The 24,034-nt window shown below is 36.2% G+C and overlaps 3 protein-coding genes across 4 annotated transcripts; 2 read left to right on the top strand and 1 right to left on the bottom strand.

Moving 5' to 3' along the window:
• Positions 1-150: 150 nt before the first annotated feature.
• Positions 151-6,436, top strand: LOC107562754 (serine/threonine-protein phosphatase 1 regulatory subunit 10-like). The gene is made up of 14 exons (XM_016247464.1): positions 151-222; positions 317-403; positions 536-667; positions 1,097-1,202; positions 1,337-1,440; positions 1,566-1,669; positions 1,775-1,934; positions 2,015-2,158; positions 2,407-2,653; positions 3,189-3,264; positions 3,380-3,595; positions 3,679-3,820; positions 4,537-4,893; positions 4,972-6,436. The coding sequence occupies exons 2-14, from the start codon at positions 355-357 to the stop codon at positions 5,094-5,096; spliced, it is 1,962 nt and encodes a 653-aa protein (XP_016102950.1). The 5' UTR covers positions 151-222; positions 317-354; the 3' UTR covers positions 5,097-6,436.
• Positions 6,437-9,172: 2,736 nt separating this feature from the next.
• LOC107562756 (anterior gradient protein 2 homolog) lies at positions 9,173-11,150 on the top strand. The gene is made up of 8 exons (XM_016247467.1): positions 9,173-9,208; positions 9,357-9,483; positions 9,781-9,844; positions 9,978-10,030; positions 10,146-10,222; positions 10,544-10,607; positions 10,696-10,779; positions 10,867-11,150. The coding sequence occupies exons 2-8, from the start codon at positions 9,360-9,362 to the stop codon at positions 10,914-10,916; spliced, it is 516 nt and encodes a 171-aa protein (XP_016102953.1). The 5' UTR covers positions 9,173-9,208; positions 9,357-9,359; the 3' UTR covers positions 10,917-11,150.
• Positions 11,151-12,053: 903 nt separating this feature from the next.
• On the bottom strand, positions 12,054-18,016 carry LOC107562755 (tetraspanin-13-like). Of its 2 annotated transcripts, none has more exons than XM_016247465.1 (7): positions 17,962-18,016; positions 17,760-17,867; positions 16,234-16,401; positions 14,714-14,794; positions 13,883-13,996; positions 13,541-13,651; positions 12,054-12,616 (listed from the first exon to the last, which is right to left on the bottom strand). In XM_016247465.1, the coding sequence occupies exons 2-7, from the start codon at positions 17,820-17,822 to the stop codon at positions 12,542-12,544; spliced, it is 612 nt and encodes a 203-aa protein (XP_016102951.1). In that variant the 5' UTR covers positions 17,823-17,867; positions 17,962-18,016; the 3' UTR covers positions 12,054-12,541. The 2 variants fall into 2 exon arrangements, with proteins under 2 accessions (XP_016102951.1, XP_016102952.1); XM_016247466.1 differs by having other exon boundaries at positions 17,970-17,999.
• Between the last annotated feature and the right edge of the window lie 6,018 nt (positions 18,017-24,034).

The following is a 24,034-nucleotide window of genomic DNA, read 5'->3' as shown; positions in this document are numbered from 1 at the left end:
AATTAAAAGACACTTGAGCTAAAGTGGGTTCAACACATTTTATGTCCATCAGCATTATAACCACGGCCCATAAAACTCTTCACGCATACCCCCGCAGTCTTCTAACACCTGTTCTTTGTCTGTTTTTTTTTTTCTTCGCTCGCTCTCTCTCTCTCTCTCTCTCCTACTAGAACAACACAGCCAAGCTGGTGAAACATCTGAGCAAGAGCGCCGAGACAGAAGGTAAGAGCACATGCTCCATGAATAAATGCCAGACAGTCTGCTTTACTGTCTTCCAGAGCTCAGGTTTGAACTCTGTGGCTTCTCTTTCTCTCAGAGCTGAGGAAGCTGGCGTCAGTGCTGGTGGAAGGCTGGATGGCTATTATCCGCTCTCAGAGCGTCTCCAGTGCAGCATCACCCAATGGTAGGGTTTCCAGTTTACATTGTCTTCTATGTCACTCTGGTTTTTGTTAATGACTTGCTGCACTTTTAACTTGAATTATTGGCAAGTGGGCTTCCCATTATTGACGAATAACCCAACTGTGTTTTCCATCAGACAAGAAACGGAAAAAGGAAGATGGAAAAGTGCGTCCAGAGGTGAAGCCCCGAGAAAAGGGAGCAGATGAGGAGAAGAAGAAAGACAAACCAAAAGCTTATGCTCCAAGTCACGCAAAGATCCGTTCTACAGGTTAGTCACAGTGTTATTCTAGTTTTATTTATATCATATTATAGTGTTTATTCATATTTTAAATTAGTTTTTTGTATTTCCATTTTTCATTATAATTTAGTTTTAGTAATTTTATTTTTTGTGATTTTTATTTTTTTATTAGTATTTGTATTTAACTTGTTTGTTTTTTTTAGTACTTTATTTATTTCAGTTAGTTGTCAAGGCAACATTTATATTTTTTTGTTTAAGTTGAGGGGGGGGGGTATATTTCTGGTTATTGTTTTCAGAATTTTAAAACCATAAATTTTTAATGTCTGTATAATTTATCATTTATAATAGATATGCAATTTTTGTCTCCGTAACATTTATACCTGGTTTTAAAGTTCTTGTCTCAGAAACACATTTTTAAAAATGATCTGTTTAAATTTACTCTAAACATTGTGTCTTCAGGTTTGGAGGTGGAGGGTCCAGCTCCAGTTCCTGTAAAGAAAACCCCCACTGCACCCCAACTTGGAGACAAATACAACATCAAGCCAGCTGTTCTTAAAAGACCAAAGTAAGTGGACACCCCATTTCCTTCTTGAAAATAATGAGCAGTCAAATGGAATCCAGAAATCCGGGATGATTTGAATGCAGTTTTACTTCAAAGGGTTTGAAATTAATCATTAAACTCTGACTTTGTTTATTCAGCACATCGCCGACTGACGCACCACCAGTGGAGAAGAAGTACAAGCCCCTTAACACCACCCCCAACTCTGCCAAAGAGATCAAAGTCAAACTTATACCCCCACAGCGTGAGTATGCCCATTTAGCACCTGCAATATGATTATGATAATCTGCAAAAAAGCTTTAAAATGCTTAAAGGAGAGTAGAGTTTCCCCTCCGACTGGTGTATAATATACGTCTCTCTTCCTTTTAGCGATGGAAGGCACTGGATTTTTGGATGCCCTTAACTCCGCTCCAGTGCCTGGCATCAAGATCAAGAAAAAGAAAACAAAAGCAGTTTCCCCTACCACTAACAAGGTGTGCCACATCAGACTACCCTCACTTGTGTTTGTGCTTCATGGATTTTTATTTTCCGCAGACTAAAATCACAAAAATATTCACAAATTCTCTTGTGCTCCACAGCCCTGTCCATTTGACAACAGGCCGCAGTCATACTCAGGCACACAGGCCAAAGCATCTTCCCCTGAGACGCCCTCATCTCAGACACCTCCTCATGAGAGCCAAGACCTGGAGCAGCCTGGCACACCCGTGCCCACCGAGGACCCTGATGCCATGGAAACCGGTGAGTCCAGTTGCATAGAAACTGGCCACAGCCTCACTGAGAGCCGTATGAATTTAAAATGCCTTATTTCGTGTTTTAAGGTGATAAACCCAATGCACTGTCTGAACCTCGCGGTGAGGAGGAGAGTCTGACTAAGAAAGGAAAGAAAAAGAAAAGCGTTCGGTGGGCGGAAGAGGATCATCTCAAAGAATACTTCTACTTTGACCTGGATGAGACTGAGAGAGGTAAAGCAACACTTTCTTCACTTACACTGCTGTTTAAAAGTTTGAGGTCTGTAAGGGTTTTTTTTCTTTTTCGAAAGAAGCCTCTTTTGCTCACTAAGGCTGCATTTATTTGATACAAAATACGGTAAAATAAATATAAAATAATAATATTATGAAATAATATTACAATACAAAACTATTAATATATGAAAATTATTGTGAGAGTTGTTCAATACTAATAATCATAACTCTTTATCCCTCTACATCAGTGAATGTTAATAAAATTAAGGACTTCGGTGAGGCAGCTAAACGGGAGCTGATGATGGACAGGCAGACGTTTGAAATGGCTCGTCGTCATTCTCACGACACCATGGAGGAGAGGGTGCCCTGGACTCCTCCGCGACCCTTGACCCTCATAGGCACCCTGGTCATTCATGGTTCCACCAGCAGAGAGAAGATGATCCAGAGAGATAGAGAGATGGGCATTCTGCAGGAGATCTTCCTCAGCAAAGAGAGGTAAGACAACGCTTTGATGCCTTTCTCATGCGGTGTGTCATGTTTAGTGATTGTTAAGAGCATGACACAACATTCGCATCGCATTTAATGCCCACAATATATGGCGTATACAGTACAGACCCACATGATGTAGGCTGGGAAACCATTTGGATTTAACTGGAGAATAATACTACTTAGAATAATATAAATTGGCTTTTTTATATTTTCAGTTTTCATTTTAGTTTGTTAAATGTTTAGCAATTTTTTTTGTTACTTTTAATAGTTTTTTTTTGTATGTTTTGTAAAGAGTATTGCTCTTTAGGTTTAATTATTTTCATTTCAGATTTAGTATTTATTATTTATTTATTTTCAGTATGTTCTATCTTATATTTTACTTTATTTCATGTTTAATAAAAAGTGTTTTTAATAGATGTTTTAAACCCTTGCACAAATGAATCCTCCACATTGGTGAATAAAGTAAATGGGGTTAAAAAATGTATTTTATCTTGTCTTTAGGAGCTTTAAATAGACATATGGTTTGTTTCCCTCTCTGCAGTGTTCCAGACAGTCCTCATGAGCCAGACCCTGAGCCATATGAGCCCATGCCTCCTCGTCTCATCCCATTGGATGAGGTAAGACAGCCAATTACCTTTTTATAGGAATTCCCCTTCCAGTTCTCTTTCCTTTAATTTAGAAGTATCAGCTGTGGTATGTTGTTGACCTCTTCCTTCTTCTGTGGTGTTGTAGGACTCCAGTATGGAGGAGAATTACATGGAGCCCGCTGACCCTGCTGCCTCTGGCGGCTCTTCTGGCTCTAATGAAGGCTCCAAACTGCCTCCTGTTCTAGCTAACCTCATGGGAAGTCTGGGCAACAGCGGCCACAGCCCTCAGGCGCAAGGCAACGCCCCACCAGCCAGTAATAACCCTGCTGTTAATGTGCAGGAACTACTCTCATCTATTATGGTGAGACAAAATCCATCTATACATGTTATTTACCATGAGAATGTGTAGAGTCTTTGATTTTAAGTATCTCTTCTTGTTTTCAGGGTGCTCAGGGATCTAACCAGTCTCCAGAGGACCTGATCAAACAGCCTGATTTCTCAGATAAGATCAAGCAGCTTTTGGGTTCCCTGCAACAGAACCAGAACCAGAACCAGACTCAGAACCAGCCTGCTAATGTTCCGCCAAGTACGTGTTTGCTCTCAACTGTTGCAGTAGTTTATATACTATTGTAATATTTATTAATAATTTGAATTAGCCGTTTTGTATTTTCCGTTTTCAATTTAATTTGAGTTACATTACGTTTTAGCCATTTTGTTGTGTTTTGGGATTTAAAAAAAAAAATGTATTAGTTGTTTTTATATATTTTTTTATTTAGGTTTATTTTTATTTCAGTTTTAATTGAAATAATTGTAGTACTTCGATTTATTTTATTATTCTTATTCTCGTTTTTATTCCCATTTTTATTTATATTGTATTCAATTTCTTGTTAACCAAACAAGAAATTGAATAGTTGTTTTTCAGTTAACCAAAACCTCAAGTGCTTAGTTTAAGTAATTTTGTTGTGTGCTTTTTGATTTATTATGACTAATTTATTGATTTTATTAGTTTTTTTATTTGGCTTTAAATTTATTTAAATTTCAGTTTTAGTTTAAATAATTGTGGTACTTATTAGTACTTATTTTATTTCAGTTAGTTGCCCATTAGTATATCTAATTAAGTTTTTATGTTTGTTTTTTCTGCTTTATTTCAAATGTTTGTAGTTTTGTAAAGTGCTTTTGTCTGTATGTGTTTTTTTTTTCATTATTATTAGTTTTTGTTTTTTAACAGGTTTTAACATGTTGAGGAATAACTGCATGGTGGTTAAGCAGCATATTTAATGTTCTGTTTCTCTCACTTCATAGTGAATACTGGTCTGCTTGGCCATGGCCCCGGCATGAACATGAACATGAACAACATGCCGATGCCCATGAATGGGGGTTTCCCTCCAAACAAGCCCCCTGGACCACATTTCAACCATCCTCCTCCTCCCCATGGCCACGGACCACCCTTCAACCCCGGCGGCCCACGCATGATGGGACCTCCGCCCGGTCCACAGGGCCGCGGGGCGGACAATGGCAACTACTGGGGCGACGACTCCATGAGAGGAGGGCCACACCGGGGAGGACACTTCCACCGGGGGAGAGGGAGAGGAGGAGATCCGGGCTTCAGAGGACGAGGGGGACGCGGAGGACCACGCGGGGGACACAACAACATGGGCGGTAAGTTTGACTGCCAAACGCTTTTCATTTTCCAACATTTAAAATGAGCATGCAAGTAATCTTTTTCTTTCATTTCAGACATGTCAAAGAGGCCAGTGTGTCGCCATTTCATGATGAAAGGAAATTGTCGGTATGAAAATAACTGTGCATTTTACCACCCCGGTGTAAATGGACCACCGCTCCCTCCCCAGCACGGACACTAACACACCGAAAACTGCTGTTCCTTGAACTCCCCACTAGTGGGCAACAGGACTCAAAATGAGCCTCGTGTACAGGAACTGAAACGGGATGTTTGTGTCTGTGACCGCACAATCCCACCTGCTTCATGAGGATCTGAACATGAATAGTTTCTTCTCCATTTTACACTAATTTCCCTCATCTGGAAAGCTGCGAGAAGATCTGAGATCCTCTATGAAGAGTCAGATAGTGTCTAAACCCATTACTTGACTTTGCGGCCTACATGTAAATAGTGCTTCCTGGAGATGGAGATTGATATGTATATTTTTATTGTGATTCTGTGTATTACTGACCTGACTGCTAAAGATTGTACTACATAACTCTGTAACCACTAGGACGAGGTGTAAATAATGGTCTTCAGCCAGTGGTGTACAGTGACTTAAGCTTCTCCTGGTGGCCAAAACACAAGATACTGGATGTGCAGTTCTCAAAATTATAATTGGCACGTCAGTTATTAGTGCAAATCGGATGTGCGAAATGAAATTTACACTTCCAAAAGATATTAGAGCACAGAACTTTTATTTTAAGATTCTTCTGGTTGAATTCAGTCCCTCTGAAGTTGCCGTACTGTTTGATATTTTATTTTCGGGTTTCTATTGAAGAGGGAGAAACCATACTTCTATGAAATGTGTAGATGCTGTCAAATTTACAGATCTGAATCACACATGGTCCTTCTTTTTTCATTTCATGATTTTTAGTTTCAAAAATGCTCTTCAAAGATACTCTGCAACACTGAAGTGCGTCCATGAATTGGCGTTATGTACATTTTACGCCCCAAATGGGAAATACTATAGGGATAGATACTATTCAGACCCATTACCTTTTGCATCTGGGCACAAAATACAGCATTTTTGAAATCCCGTTGAATACTTGAATTGATACATTGTGATGGAAAGTGATCCTAGCCTGCTAAAGAAAAAGTAACTGTCGTTCTGTGTCGTGTGACAATCAGGAGAATTAGTGCTGATTTCCTACTTGATGTTGATGCTATGGTTTGATTTGCTGTGCGTTCATGTTCTTGGACTCGTGTGGGTCTGTCCTGCTCTATCAGTGTTCAACTGAGCCTAACCTGGGCTACAAACCACTATCAAGGCCAACCGTATTCAGGTGTTTTCTGTGAAAACAGTGGCCATTGTCTCTTGTGGGACTCGATTTTCTTTTTCAGTTTTTGTTGGATTCACTATTTTCCCATGATTTTATTTTGATACAAGTCTGATGATTTTTTTTTTCTTCTATTATTGTTGGAGAGATGTCTATGTGTCAGAGCGCCGCATAAACACAATAAAAGGCACATTCAGAAATGTAAGGTGGTTTTCTAATTGTAAATTAATAAACGTTACGAAATTCACCAGAATGTGCAGTGTTTTCTCAAATTAACTTTTCAGAGCAAGTGTCAATATATAATGACCACTCCCTCTCGGTGCCTGTTTGCATTTTTAACCTCTAAATGCTTCATTGTTTGAATATGTCAAACAGGGTTACGTTAGGGTTCTTCGCAGTCCCACTGAATTTTCCTCCCTCTCTTATGGCAGTCCTTTGCGGGTGCGTTTGCCTTCCTGTCTGTCAGATCCGTGTTCTCAGGGCGGAGTCGGGTGCAGATGGCTGCTGGAGTGTGTGTGATCAGGAGTGGCCTGTGCACTCAGCCCTCAAGGACAAATATTGACTTCGGCTTCATAGAATTTCTGCCTGCGTGTGAGGTGCAGGATGAATAAATTAGAGTTAAGGACACCTCAGCAATTCATTCATCCTATGTAGCGTTCATTTCACTTTTACAAGCTTTCAGTGTGTCCTCAGCCACTGTACAGGAAAATCTTTTTTTTTTTTAAACCTACTTTGCTGTGCATAAAAACATCCAAGCAGTTTTGTGATCATGATGCTAAACTAGAATGCTGTTGTCAAGTATTGTTTTACATTCTTTTATGTCCTAGGAATGAATCTTTTTGTTAAATGTTTATTTCCACAAAATAAATAAAACAAGGTTTTTAAGATGTATTCAGACAAGCTCCTAGTTTTGGTAACAAATAAGTTTGCAAATAAATAATATTGTTCAAAAGTTTTGGGGTCAATTATTATATATATATATATAAAGATCAGAATTGAGAGTAAAAAATGCCACATTGTTACAAACTATTAAAATATATTTATATATTAAATGCAAAATTATGTTCCATTTATAATAAAATTAGTTATATATAACATTAGAATAAAACTAAAATGCATTCAAAAATATTTATATACTTATATAATATTATACAATATATTATATATTCATTTATACAAAATATTTTATTTCAAATAAATGCTGTCCTTTGGTCTTTCTGTTAATAAAAGATAACGTATCAATAATCAATAATGCATGGTTTCCACAGAAATATTAATCACAACTGTTTTCCCACATTGATAATAATCAGAAATGTTTCTTTATCAGCAAATCAGCATTTTAGAATGATTTCTGAAGGATCATGTGACACTGAAGACTGGCGTTTTTTTTTGCTTCACAGGAATAAATTACGTTTTAAAATTAATTAAAATAGAAAAACAATTATTTTAAATGCTAATAATATTTCAAAATGTTACAGTTTTACCTTTTTTATTAAATTAATGCAGACTTGGTGGGCATAAGAGACTTCTTTCAGAAAATTATTATATTAAATTATATTATTTAAAATTACGTTATTTTATTATATTACGTGAAGTTCTATTTTACTTTTTGCTATAATTATATGTTTGTTATTATTATTATTATTAGTATTATACATTTCCTGAAGGTTAAGCACCTTTTACTTTGACATAAGGATCAAAAAATATTTGACTTAGTTGACGCACATCCTCGGCTGTCTGTTGTTTGTGACAAACCTTTAGTTTGTAAGTCTGAGTAAGTCATACCTGTCATTTTCAGCACAATATAGTGACAGTGAAATGTCCAGCTGAAGTCATAAAAAGAGTGGATTGATTGAGTCTGAGTGGTGTTGGTTGTCGTGGAGGCCCTGACTCAATTCCACTCTGCACAAAGACGCCATTGATCCTCGGCTGCTCACATTATCCCACAGCCACTAGTGGAAAGAGGCTTTGTCAGGCCTTAGTTTCAGAGAAAGTCATTTTTCAGAGAAGCTGAAATGAGCTCCAAACACGCACCTCTCCAGCTCACCAGCAATGACTAGCTCCGGAGGTGTTAACATTGTCTATGTTTGAGCAACTCGACAGAGGATGTTACACAATACCGTCTACAACTGTCATTTAATACAGATATCAGTATCATTTCAAAACGATTAACTAAAATGTCACTTGCAATGCTTCTCCTTTATTAGAATTGATATTTTATAAAAGAAAAGAAAAGAAAATAGAGAAGAAAAGAAAATAATTAATTAAAAAAATAATAATAATAAAAGGTTGCACAGAAAAAAGCTGCACCACAATTCTTCGTCTTAAGGACACGTCAGTCTTTTCAAAGGAACAGTGTTCAAGAAACCTCCTTTTGAGCGCTTCATTAAGCAAATGTTTGAAGGGCAGGATTTCACCAGCAAAATAGACTATTAGGAATCCTGTATACAATACACACCCTATTATATTACACAGAACAGATTAGAATGCACTACTTAGTTAAAATGTCCAAACGTTCTTACATGCAGATGCAATTACAAATTGTTCAATAACATACAAAGATCATTCAAATCTGTCGATTGGTGATAATATGATAAAAAAATATGCATCAAGATATGCATAATAAATGGGTTTCTCATGCTAACACCACGTCATGCCTTAAATTACGAAAGCCCATTAATGTAGCCCTCTGACATCACGGATCAGAGCTCAGCCAATCCTAAAAAGCCCAATCATACCAGTCTTCAATAGCTTATCATGACTATCTGCTGACCTGTCTTTGGCGCCGAACCAAATAAAGGAGTTAATGCAAAGTTTGCTTGCAAAATAAGGCTGAATAGCATTAAAGCACTGAATCACATTCCAGAACAGAAGAGGGGTGGGCGGAGCTTCAGGTGAACAGGTATAAGAGCTGTACAGGTGAGAGAGAGACCAGGAGTCGAAGTCTGAACACACTCAGCAGGAAAGCCGAGAACAGGTGAGGAGCCAACATTACAGGGACTTTGTGCTGGTATCTTTCTCTGAAAGCTTTGCTGCAGGTTGTTTTCAAGCATGCAACACCACTAACTGCTGGGACTGATGTTAAAAACCATGCTTTGTCATATTGAAATGTTTCATTCTTTTAGCTCATGAAGATGCTTAAAGAATTACTGTCGGTGCTCCTGGTCCTGGTGACCTTGTCTTCTGCCATGGGGAAGCCTGAGAAGACCACTCCCAAGAAAGAGAAGAGGATTCCTCAGACTCTCTCCAGAGGTCAGCTTCATGAAAACATGCCAAAATATTATTTTGAGCGGCTTTTGTAAAACTATGGCTAAGCAGAGTGCTGAGCTGTTAGAATAACTGAAGCTGCATATCAACTATATATGCAAAAACTAGTTTAAGGAACAGTTTCGTCAAGGTTGCATTTAGAAATTATTCTAGTGCTTTATTGTGTGAAATGCTATCTCATGCCTCACTTTGTGCAATACTGATGTAGTAGCAGTTATCATCCACATCGGCTGAGTAGATGTTGGTTTTTAGGATTCATATTCGGTATTCTTTTCCTTTCAGGATGGGGTGATCAGCTGATTTGGGCACAGACGTACGAGGAAGCTCTGTTTTGGTCACGATCCAAGTGAGAAAAGCTTGTATTATATAGAATTATAGAGTATATGGTGTTCAATAATCAGTCATGTGTGCATATAAGGTCTATTGATGATTTTTGAGATAAAAAATTTTTTTACAACTTGAATAATCTGTTTAATTAGAAACAAGCCCCTCATGGTCATCTTTCATCTGGAGGACTGTCCACACAGCCAATGTAAGGCTTGACTTTTATTTTGACATTTTCACTGTAGGTTAGTTTAAAACTCTCAATTTGTTCTTCGTGTTTGTATTATTATTTAATGTTTATATGTTTTATATGATCTTATCAGCACTGAAGAAGGCTTTCGCTGAGGATAAAGACATCCAGAAGTTGGCTGATGAGGAATTTGTGATCTTGAACTTGGTGGTGAGTAACACTGTACTATTTATTAACATTAGACTTACTTAATTGCACTAGTTAAAAATATTCCCAAAGCATTTATTAATCTTAGTTAATGTTAATTTAACAAAATTAAACACTGCATATGTTAATAGCCTATTACTCAATGTCCAACATGAACTAACAATGAACAGCATTTTTTATTAACTAGCATTAAATAAGTACTGCGACAAATGTATCGCTCATTGTTAGTTAATGTATAATGTAGTTAATGTATTAATCTCTAGGTTCTAGTCTGTCTGTTATGTGTATGAATGTCTGTTAATGGAACTCTCTTGTTTTTTACAGTACGAGACCACAGATAAACACTTGTCTCCTGATGGCCAGTATGTTCCCAGAATCCTCTTTGTTGGTGAGTTGATTTAATTATGACTGATACATAAATAATGCTACACATTATGAAGTCTGCATAAATGATTCAAATACTTCTTGTTTTCCAGATCCCTCCATGACTGTTCGGGCAGACATCACTGGCCGCTATGCCAACCGCTTGTACGCCTATGAACCCAACGATATGAAACTCTGTAAGTCTGAAAGCTGTTGCAATGCCAACATTAGTTATTCCACGTCATCAAACTGACAGCATCATGCGTTTGGTTTTGTTTCCACAGTGTTGAGCAACATGCAAAGAGCCATGAAGTTTTTGAAGACAGAGTTGTGAGCACAAAAGCCAAGTCTTTTTGTCCACCAAAAGGACATTACTTCCCTGAGGGCCACTATTATTCTGTCATTTGTTTACTGACGGCATGAAACGCACTGTAAAGCCCTGTACAAAATTGAAATATGTTAGAGTAGATTGTTTTGGTAAACTTAAGGCTTTCTTTTCATGTTTTTTCAATAAATAAAGTTTCTTGAAAATTCGTTTATCCTGGTAATTTGTTTAAGCAGTTATGTTTGCACCGGTTATTCAAAGCAGAGGCCATGTGGGTTTTAAAGGGACAGTTCACCCAAAAATGAAAATTCAGTCATCATATACTCTCCATCAACTTGCTCAAAGCTTGCTTGAATTGATTTCTTCTATTGAACACAAATAAAGATATTTTGAAGAATGTTGTAACCAAACAGTTGCTGGTAGACATTGGCAAAGTAGTATGGGGAAAAAAAAATACTATAGAAGTCAATGGCTACCGTTGGATAGTTTGGGTAACTGTCCCTTTAACGGAGTCTCCTCCGGCTAGTATCCTGGTGGGAGGAGTAAGAGTAACTGGCAGCAAGTTTTCCTGAGTCATATTGTTGCCTGGTTACTAGCTGCCTTTGTAATACACTGAGCTCTTGGCCTGAGCGTGTCGGTTTCTGATTGGCTTGAGGTTAAAGGAAGTTGCTCTCCTGAAATACTCCACTGAAATGGAATAAGATTTCAGACAATAAAAGCATTTGCCATAAGCATTGTGGAAAACCAGCAGCTAAGTTACACAAAGACAAAACTAGCCAAAGTACAATTGTGTCCTCAGAGTGTTTATTTTTTTCTGATTTCAAATGCTTGAGAGCATAGTTCACAGAACCGTTGGATACATTTCAATGAGGAATTCATGCAAGAAGACAAAAGGATACACACAATCAAATTGGTAAACTAAGTAACACGCATAATTTGAAAATAAAATAAGCAGATAAATATGTAATATGAAATCTGAGATTACTAAACCGTGCTCAAGAAAACATTCCTCTATCGATTTTTGCATTTAATTGCATTTTTCATACTAATTACGAAGTCCAACAATGTATCTAGCCTTCAGACAATTTTTTATTGCACGTTTACAGCATTATATTGCTTCAGAGCAACTTCAACTTTACTCTATCATTCATGCTAATTGATAACATGTGCATTTATTATAATAAATCAATGTGGAATTGATATGGATACATTTTTGATTTTGTCAGTATATATAAACTGGCAACATAAATAGTGCCATGCTCTCACACACTGCATGTTTTGATCACATCAGCTCATTTTCTGTTAATGTTTTTTACCACATAAAATAAAACGGTTAACATAAAATCAGCTGGTCTTTGTTGTTTACCCCATTAGTGTAAGTACTGCATACTAGTATTTGGTGTTCTGTACTTTCATTGAGAGGAATTCTCCAAGCATAAGTACAGCCTCGTTACGTACAACACAGTGCCGTCACACTGTACTCTTGAAAAATCAAGCACATAATAATGTATAGCAGCAAGAACACGCAGGCTGGTCTCCTCTTCAGTAAAAGCAAACGCACTCTCTTTAATAGCTCCAATGAGAAATCCAGTGGTCAGACGACAAACCCAGAGAATCCAGCATAAGAATCAAACCTACAGGAAGGCACTGGGATTCGCCCGTGGGTCCTTTTGGTTTCTGTACCTGTATGTCAGCCAAAGCCCCAGGATCTGAAATAAGCAGAATGACGGGAGCAAACTTCAAGTTAACCATTTAAAAGAATAGTTCACTCAAAAATGAAACTTGTAGATGAGGTTGTTTCTTTATCTGAACAGATTTGGAGAAATTTAGCATTACGTCACTTGCTCACCAATGGATCCACTGCAGTGAATGGGTGCCGTCAGAATGAGAGTCCAAACAGCTGATAAAAAAAAATCACAATAATTCACACGACTCGAGTCCATATATTAAAATGTTATGAAGTGAAAAGCTGCATGATTGCAATAAAAGGCATTTTAATTCTTTCAATAATCCATAATAACTTTCTCCAGTGAAAAAGTTCATCCCATATTGTCCTCCCAAAACAATAAACACCAACATATCTGTTTAGAGCTGTTTTGGACTGTTTTAGCTTGTAAACGGTGCTTGATCTGTGCATATTTCTCTCCTGATTCAGATAAGTTGACTTTTTCACTGGACAAAGCAATATAATTGATAGAGGACTCGTGTTTTTGTCAGAAGTTATGGTTTTAAGTTAAAAATGTCTTGATGGATTTGTTTATTACAAAAATGCAGCTTTTAACTTCACGAGATGTCACCTCTTCACAAAGTATGATGGACTGGAGTGGTGTGGATTATTGTGATGTTTTTATCAGCTGCTTGGACTCTCATTCTGACGGCACCCATTCACTGCAGAGGATCCACTGGTGAGCAAGTGATGTAATGATCACTGATCTACATCAGAACAAACTCATCTACATCTTGGATGGCCTGAGGGTGAGTACATTTTCAGCAAATTTACAATTTCTGTATACTTCTTACAATCTTTTTCTGTAACAATTACAAATATTTTTTAAGATGCCTGACAATCAGTCTGTGAAATTCAGAGAAGAACCTGAAAGATGAGAAAGCAGGAGTTAGTTTAGCAGGCTGACCTCAGTGAAGCTGAAGAAGAGGCCGATCCCTCCGACAAAGCGCAGCACCTCGCCGGCGTGCTCCTGGATCTTTGCAGCACATGTGGTGCAAGTGCTGTAATGAAAGCAGGTCTGCACAAGGGCAGAAAAGACATTGACAAGAGCACCGAGTTATTATAAAGGAACAAAAACTGTGATTGCCTAACTTGTCACACACTTGTAGTTCATTATGCCACCATCAGCATGCAAATTAGTAGCACAACTATTATCACACACACAGATGTAATTTATATCGTTCAGCACATGCAATGCTACAGGAACATAACAAAAGAACAATGAAACTTGTGTATGAGAGGAAATTACAGCTGCACAGCTTCCATTGATATCCATGTGGGAGAAACCGCAGCAGTTCAGACTCTTCTCCACGTCCCTCTGAGTGGTCAGAGAGTTATTCCAGCCCACCTCCAAAAGGTGATTCTACACACAGGGATGAAACACATGTGAACTCCTGAAAAAACACAATATGGAACAATCAATAAAAAACAAAAGTCTCTATTTACACTGATCTGAGTTTGGAGGGGTCTATTGGCAGAGTAATTTTAGACCCTTTAATGGCAGCACCAAATATGTGTATATTTCAACATATACACCATTCAAATGTTTAGGGAAGGTAAGATTTTTTACATTTTTGAGTCTCTTATGCTCTCCAAGGCAGCATTTAATACAGCAAAATACAAAAATACAGGAAAAACAGAAATATTCCAAAATATTATTACCATTTAAAATAACATTTTAAAATTAATATATTCCCGTGAATTTTTTATTCCAGCATCATTACTCCAATCCTATTTATTATCCATGTTCAAAAAAGTTATTATTTTTGTTATTTTATATTTTTATAAATGACAATTTATATTATTTTAACTTTTCTTTTCCAGGATTCTTTGATGAATAAGAAAATCATTTAATTGAAATAGAAATGTTTTGCCACATTATAATTGCATTTACCGTCACTTTTGATCAATTTAATGTGTCCATGCTAAATAAAAATATTAATTTCTTAAAAAAAAAAAAATCTTATTGACCTCAAAATTTTGAATGGTACTGTATATTTGTAGCACATTTCCAAGACTAAAGACCACCAGAGCGGATTTATATGAGAATATTATAGTGAAGTACAGTGATCAGTCTTACCTGTTGCTCCTCATTGATAGCCAGACACGCACTGGACACTGAAAACTGAACTACAAACACCAGGAAAAGGATAATCATGTACTATTGACATTGAATTAAGGATTACAACACACAAATACAATGCCACTATTAACACCAAGTCTACCACTATCTTCAGTAGAATTCAGAAGTTCTGTATTAAATATCAGAACTTTAAATAAAACAAAATTAGACTCAATGAGACATGATGTAAATTAAGGCACATTTAGTGGTTGTTTGTGCTTTTTCTCTTGAAATCCAATAATAAATGGCAATGACAAACATAATTTTATTACGCTGTAATGCTTAAAATACAAACATGATTTATTTTATGTTTTATTGAGTATGAAATGTAATATACTGAAATAGTTTCTTATCCCTTAAAAGACTACCAGAATAATCATGAAATCATTCCTCCCTGAGTAACAGCATGTAATGATATATAAGCTTCTTCTAGGACATTTTTAGAAATTGCCCAAATTCATCTCAGGATTAGTTCATTTCATTTGAGAGTTTAGAATTCAGAAGTTCTGTATTAAATATCAGAACTTTAAATAAAACTAAATTAGACTCAATGAGAAATGATGTAAATTAAGGCACATTTAGTGGTTGTTTGTGCTTTTTCTCTTGAAATCCAATAATAAATGGCAATGACAAACATAATTTTATTACGCTGTAATGCTTAAAATACAAACATGATTTATTTTATGTTTTATTGAGTATGAAATGTATTATACTGAAATAGTTTCTTATCCCTTAAAAGACTACCAGAATAATCATGAAATCATTCCTCCCTGAGTAACAGCATGTAATGATATATAAGCTTCTTCTAGGACATTTTTAGAAATTGCCCAAATTCATCTCAGGATTAGTTCATTTCATTTGAGAGTCACCTCTACTTCAAATTTTTATCTAAACATCAAAATTGTCATATGGTGTGACCTTACTAATATGACAATATATAATAATTGATAGATTTACAGTTTAAGTAACAGAATTAGGCATTTTTAATGGACACAGAAAGTATTGATGTCTGTGCATGATTTTAAAGCAAGTTCTGGCTAAATACATTTTGTCCGTAAAATGGGCGTTAAACACTTTTTCACAAATTTTACTTATTAATTCTTAAAAAGCATTGCTGCCATGTGGCAATTTACATGCTAAGTATAAGATAGCTGTTTTTAGTTGACAACGAGATTAGCTAAACTGAACAAAACGTCATATGGTGTGACACTGTATCATATGGTGTGACTGTTTTTCCAAGTCACACCATATGATACTGTTGTCACACAATATTACATACACCTTTTTTAATGATAAATAAATAAATATTAAAAACATACTGAAAGAGTGTTATGGTGTACATTAAATTGCCCATACGATTAATATATTCCTTTTCAATTTTATACTTAATTTAACCATGTTTGCTATGCTTTACATATTAAAAGATGTCAACCATTAACTTTAAAATGATTTATTCATTCGATCATAGTGAAGGATACAAAGAACAGCAGAACCTGGTGGTGCTTCATGGCGCCAATAAGTCCAGCTAGGGCAACAAAGAAGAGGAAGACCCCCACTCCAATGATGCCACCCACCACCTGGAAGCTCGACACCAACCCAAAACACTTGCCCCAGGCGGCGATGCCGATCATCAGCAAACTCACCATCTGAAGACAGGGAGGAACTGTGCTGTTAGTGTTAAGTAAAACTATTAAAAATAGCAAATATTAAAATAAAATTCAACTATTAGATGAACTTAAACTTTAAAAAACTGAAAACTAAAATGATGCTGAATTAGAAATGCTTCCTTGGAAACTAACTGAAATAAGTTGAAGTTGAAGTATAAAATTACTCAAAGTAAAACTGAAATAAATATAAATTAAAGCTAAATAAAAATATATAAATCAAAAAAAAAAAAAAGTCAAACCACACAACTGAAATTTTTTTCCCTATTTTGTCCCAGCACTGGGTTGTATTTAACCCAGCATTTTTTAGAGTGTAGTATTACATTTTCCGATTCCAAAAGAAGGCATGCCCTTTAGTATCAGTTTTGTGGTCAACTTTAATTTTTCTAAAATGGTTTTAATAATGATGGCAGAATCTTAAATAACTACACTCTAAAAAAATGCTGGGTTGTTTCAATCCAACTTTGGGTCAAATATGGACTAACCCAACCGTTGGGTTACATTTTTACATTAACATTTTAACCCAAAAGTTGGGTTAGTCCATATTTGACCCAAAGTTGGATTGAAACAACCCAGCATTTTTTAGAGTGTAATTATAGTCAAGGAAAAACTAAAAAGTTACTAATTAATAGACTAATCGAAATGTTTTAAATGAAACACACACACAATTAAAGTTAAACCTATCAAATAATGTGACTAGGTTCAGGTTCCTGTAAATTCGGTCAGTGGTGATTCATGGGAACACAAATGGCACGGTTTTCTGAGAACGACCCAACAACAGCTGCAATGCCACTTGAGCAATACAACACAAGCACACATTATAATACAACATGTTTAAGCCTATTCACTCCTTTAAGCAGAATTGAGTATTTAGAGGTTAGTCCATATTGCTCTCATTTACCAACAAAGAGATATGACCCCTGAGCTGCTGCTTCCACCTATTAAATAACAAGTGAATGACCCCAGCTGATCATCATGTTTTCTTTCTCATCTAATGTAAATGGTGAGTGCAGACAAGAGCGTAATCAGCAGCACCACAATATCAGCTCCAGACTAATGAAGCAGGGTCTCAGTAAAAGTAGAACAAAAGCAGGATGTGAGTTTGCCAAAACAGACGAGTTGCGAGGAAACCGGGATGTGATTCTACAGGCTGCGCGTGAAACCAGACCCGCTCATCGGCCTCATTCCACACAAAGAATCTCTAAATAATTCACATGAATCCTGAGACACCGAGGACTGCAATACAGCCACACAGAAACACCTCTTGTATGAGTATTTGTGAAGCAGATGTGCTAATGTTATGATAAGGGCTGATAAAGATGCTCCATATGGTTACTCACAACATAGAGGATGTTGAGCGCGCACAGGGAATTCTTGGAGCAGGTGAATCCAGCGCAACCCATCTTGAATGCTGTTTTTCCGGACAAAAGCTTTCACCCGTGCAAATTCTGGAAATATCAGTTACATGACAAGCAAATCCAACAATTTAAGAGACGAACTTGTAGTTGAGCAACGAGAAAATAAGATGCGTGTGGTTTAGACCTGTTCACCGTGAACGCTGATGCATGAGAGGTTGCCAGATCCCCAAATAAAAGCCATCCTTTTTTTTTAAGGAGGAGGGTGGGTTGCTTAGAGATGTCTTTAAGCCTAATGGATTCTGACGACAAATTAAATTAAATAATATAATATAATATAATATAATACTAGGAACCACTAAAGGAGACATTATGCAAATTATCCAAGTTGTTAATTTCTGTATGTAGAAAATACACAATGCACAATGGAAGTACAACTGTACAATAGTGATGCTATTGATAGTGATTAAAAAAGATAGTATATATATAATTAAATTAAAATGATTCTATTATTAAACACAATTGTATATATATATATATATATATATATATATATATATATATATTATTTTTTTTTAATTAATATAAATAACTATTTTAAAATTTGTACTTATATAATATAATTTCTTTATGATATAGTGAATATGCAGCATATAGTATTAAAAAAATATACTGCTACTGGTGCCCTCTCAGTAAATAGGTTCCTCTGGCAGGCTCCTTTCTAATAACTACAGGAGCAAAGTCATTTATAAGAAAAAAAACCCTTACTCATTTATTTTACATTTTTTTGGCCATTATATATTTTGTCTTGACAGACTAAAAACAATAATTTACCATTGAGTCAGATACCATAACAAGTTGTATGGATACCAAGTTATTCTCATAAAATATTTATACACATTTTATGTATGAAATTACAATCCAACATTCCAAGAAGGGCTTTACTCTGTCATGGCAACCATGTAAGGAGGCGGGACTGGCCGTGCGCGGTCAAATTGATTGGTCAGTTTTCATTGAATAATGATCGCACAGATTCATTGACAGAATGTGGTTTGCACATATTCCCCCCTCCCCTTAGTAACAGTTGTGAGGACAAGCACAACTGTATTCCACACAACAATATGGCCAAGAAGTCAAAGATGAAAAATGTTGATGATATGATTATAACTACTGCACTGTAAGTTTAAAGGGGTCAGCAGTATAGTCTACTTTGTGCATCTTCCAGTTTATGCCTCTGTGTCTGTCCTTATTCACATAGTTTGCGCTGAAATAAAATGGATATTTTTACATTAGGTTTAACATTCTTCCATTATTATTTTGTTATATTAATTATTGTGAAGTGTATATAGGTGGGCCAGGACTAGCCTATTTGTCACAATCTTTATACAGTTAATTAATACAAGTTGACCTTTGTGAAATCATGCCCCATGACAATATGAGATCATTTGTCACAATGGAAACGAGCCTACGATTAAACAGACTATTATAAGCTTTTAAGCAGTAAGATATTTATGAAACACGAGCGTAAACAACAAAAAATAAAAGTTAAGATTTTTGTCTGAAGATATGCTAGTGTGATTTTATTGTGTTCACTTGATTATCACACATCTAAAATGTGCGTTTTAGGAATGAAAAGATTTTGAACCACACACACACACACACACACACACACACACACACTCACACACACACACACACACACACACACACACACACACACACACACACACACACACACACACACACACACCCACACCCACACACACCCACACACACACCCACACACACACACACACACACACACACATATTATAGATGACTTAAAGTAATGCATAATATAAATGTATAATAACATGCCAGGGGAAAATGCATATACTAAATATTTAACTCTAAATTGGGATTAAGAAGACATTTTAGATTCAGCTTCTGTATATCATAGACCTTTTCACTGTGTTTGATGCTAGTGTTTTTACTCTCAGTGTGCTCTGAGTGACAGTGTGTGTTATCTCAGTGAGGGTTGTGCATAGTGTTTGGCTGCACTGAGCCTGTTTTGAGCCATGTGTTAAGAGTTGTGTTGCTTGGAATGAGTTTTGCAGGTGATGTGAACTGTTTAGCTCAGGTGACTGTTGGTAGTGCAGACTGTAGTTAGAGTTTTGCACATGTAGCTCCAGTTGTGCCCACTGTCATTTAGCAATCGAAAAAAACTGTAAAAGGATATTTCACCAAAAAAAAAAAGAGTTTCTTTCTTCTGTTGAACATAAAAAGAAGGTATTTTTGAAGACTGCTTGTAACCAAACTGTTGATGGTAGCCATTGACTAACGTAGTATGAAAAAAAAACATTGAAGTCAATGGCTACCATCAAAATATCTTGTTTTGAGCTCAACAGAAGAAAGAAACTCATACAGGTTTAGAACAACTTGAGGTTGAGTAAATAATGAAAGAATTTTCATTTTTGGGTGAACTGTTCTTAAATAATTAAGTAATTCACTGTATGCAATGAGACATTTGAATGTCATTTGAAACCTGCTGCATAGATGTGCTGATGCAGCCACTAGAGGGCAGTCGTGCTACAGTCAAGATATACAACTCTTCCTGAGGCGCAGAGATAAGAACAGAGTAAAGCTTGACCTGTCAGTGAGAGAACAGACGCGGACTGTGTTCAAATCTCAAGGGCCCCTGGGGCACTTATACAGTCAGAGATGCGAAAGGCCTTTTGAAGTGCTTGTTTTAGCTGAAATGAAAGAATTAAACTGATCATGTGAAAGATCAGTGAATCAGTTTCTTATGATGGTTTGATTATACTGTTATGCAAAACACATGTCCCAATCCTGTTTTCAGTCATACTAGTTAATGATAGAGAGAGAGAGAAAAAAAACCCAAAACAAAACTGCACAACATCAGCAATGCAAAAATCTAGTTGTAATTTATCTACGAGTTTCTGCCGTATTTTAACAGCTTTTTATTCTGTTGACCACTAGGTGGCAGCAAAGTCATTATCTGTTTTGAAGCTATTCTAAGCAGTTATTTTAGTATCGAGCTATTACTATAGTTTTTATTATTATTTTGAATGAGTTTTTATTATCATATTTCATGTTTTCATTTTGTTTCATTTTTGTTTCAATTTTCGTTATGTTTCAATTTTAGTAATTTTGTTGTGTGTTTTTGCCATTTTTATGAATTATTTTTTAAATGTCTCTATAGTTTTTTTAAACAAAGTTTTATTTCAGTTTTAGTATATTTTATTCTTATTTATTTTTAGTAATTATTATTTTAAGTTAATTATAAAGCCATGGAGTACCAAGAGTACCACTTTCATTTTTAATTTCTCACAAACATACATAACACAAATTAATTTTTACAAAGCTCATCGGTCTGAAAAAGCGAGGTGGGCTCTGATTGGCCAGCTATCCAGTGCGTTGTGATTGGCCGAATACCTCAAGCGTGTGACGGAAATGTTACGCCCCTCACATACTGTTGTATTCCCTCAGCGACCCGCCCGGATCAGCTCTAGGCATGACGAAGCGGATATCGTCCTCTTTTGGAAGGCCAAACAAAGTAGTTTCGTTTTCACAACGAATCTCACAGTGCCTTCAGGACATGGCGGCGGCGGCAACAATACTACAGCGAGAATAAAAGTTACTCCTTCTTTCTTTGCGTGAACATTTGGGCGGCGATAAAGCAAATCTTCCCACATCGTGATGTAGACATGTGGGGGCGTGTTAGAACGAGCCGTTTTAGGTAGGCGTGGTTGACTTAACTTTTATAAAGAATATCTCTTTGGATTTGAGACTTTAGTCTTTGCAACTTTACAGATCTTCTTTATGCACCAAGAGCTTGTAACACTCCAAAGAAAAAGGAAAACTTGAAATCGCATCATATGACCCCTTTAACAAGCTCATAAATTCCACATATCTAAAAGGTGACAAACGTCTGTGTTGTTAATGGCGTTAAAAGCAGCAGATTACTAGTCTGACTGATGGCTTTTCTCTTTAAGATTCACCAGACACTGCAGCTGTCACAATATCTCAGCTGCCTGATTGTGATGCTGCTGTTGTGAACTCATTATCACCTTTTTATTTCTTCAGTTCTGCTGATATATGTTCACATTGTATCACAGGGAGAATTTTTTTTTTTATAAAATGGTCCTGTTTTCTGACGAATGCAGAGAGCATTAGTTGCTGGTTTGCCCTTGAGAGGGTGATAAGTTCTAGATTTGGCACCCGAACTTATTCAGCGTGTCCTGTTTTAGCCACTATAAAGGGGTGCAATAAAAAGAAATCACACTAACCGCCCTGAATCTGTCAAAATCTTGTCCATGCTGCTGGCTCTAACAGAAAATCATAGCATAATCCTTGGAAATGGCCACTATTTTATTGCCTTCAAGGCAACAGAGGAAGAGAGCTTGTTCAGCAACTAGGCATTATTAAAGCCTAAGAGTTATTTTGCCTGTCTTACACCATATAAAATCATGTCTTTCATGGGATGCACATACTTAAAATAAACAGAATTTTAAATCTTTTTGATCAACCACTTTAAGTATGTATTAAGTATAGCATATGAATAGACTTCTTTTAATAACTAGTGCATGCACACACACACACACACATATATACAGGTATATGTGTGTGTGTGTGTGTGTGTGTGCATACACTAGCTTTCAAAATATATATAAAAAAAAGAAATTATTTCTTTTACTCAGCAATGATATATTAAATTGAGCAAATGTTACAGTAAAGACATTAATAATGGTGAATATTTGTTTTTCAAATTAAATGCTGTTCTTTATTTTGTCAAAGAATTCTGAAAAAATATATATTATGGTTTCCACAAACATATTATTTGTAACATATTACAAACATTTTCAACATTGATAATAATAAATGTTTCTTGAGCAGCAAATCAGCATATTAGAATGATTTCTGGAGGATCATGTGACACTGAAGACTGGAGTAATGAAAATTGAAAATTCAGCTTTTTATCACAGAAATAAATTACATTTTACAATTATAATTACATTTTAAAATATATTTTCAGAAAGAAAACAGTTCTTTTGAATTGTAATAATATTTCACAATATTACTGTTCTTAGTGTATTTTTGATCAAATGAATGCAACCTTGGTGAACATACAAGACTTTTTTTCAAAAACATTAAAAAGCTTACATAATTTATATTGCTTAATATATGAATTGAGCTATACACATTGCAGAAAACAACAACAACTCAATAGTGCTGTCATCCAAAATCATGTACTTACAGTAACCTAGTCTTCCTAAATTAAAGTGAATAATTGAACAGAACAGACTATATGCCAATAAAGCAATTTCCAACAGTTCAGAGCATTTTTGAAAGATTACAACTCGCATGATTCACAGTCTCCTGAAATAAGATCCCATTGACAGATCTAAGCCCTGATGAAGAAAAAGGATTAGCCTGGTGATTTTTTGTGCACTTTATTCATGCTTTTTTGATGACATGCACTGCAAGCACATTTGAAATAAAACTCCTCTTACTACTGAATGAGTGTGACATCTATGGCATGTGCCCGCTCCATCTCTCCAGCGCTCTGTAGGTTTTTTTTTTATTATCTGGTGATGGTACATTAACGCTCTCAGAAGTCCCCTGATGGCACATTCTTTCAGTTATGTCACGGCCACACAGATTTTTACAGACCTGTTATATCAAGAGAGGACTTCAAAAGCTTTCAGAAGGCAAGACGCATCCATTTACAATGAGCAACACAGTCTGGAGTCTTAAAAGCTCACCCTCGACCTCTCTTTCCCTCCTCTGCGCCAATGTAGCTTTTGACTTGGGCCCACTAGAGTTCAGGACGAGTTGGAATAGATTCACATCAATATTAAAGCCAGTTACCACTGAAAAATGTATCGGGAAACAGTGTTATTAAGGATGCTTGCTGAAGCTTATGGTTAGAGAGTTGAATAAACCTCTGACCTAAAGTATTAAACTTTGAAGCATAACTTGTCCTGCACTGTTTGTGCTTCAGACCTGAATGAAATCTCAAATCATATATTTTGTTGAGGAGTGCAGGCATGTGATTTTTTCAAAGCATTTTACCTGGATTTTCACCATGTCACACAATAAAATTAATGAAAAATCTCATAGATTTATATGTACAGAATCCTATGGGCTGTTTTGACTTGGGTCAGCAACCACCCATAACACCGTAGCTACAACTACACAATGCCCTAGCAACCACCCACAACACCTTGGCAATCATGTCAGCAAGTTTTGCACAGGCA

The sequence above is a fragment of the Sinocyclocheilus grahami genome, unplaced genomic scaffold (assembly GCF_001515645.1).
Source record: "Sinocyclocheilus grahami isolate Dianchi unplaced genomic scaffold, SAMN03320097.WGS_v1.1 scaffold837.1, whole genome shotgun sequence".
NCBI lineage: Eukaryota > Metazoa > Chordata > Actinopteri > Cypriniformes > Cyprinidae > Sinocyclocheilus > Sinocyclocheilus grahami.
Note: the sequence above shows the minus strand (reverse complement) of the source record. Positions and strands in the feature narration are given on the sequence as shown.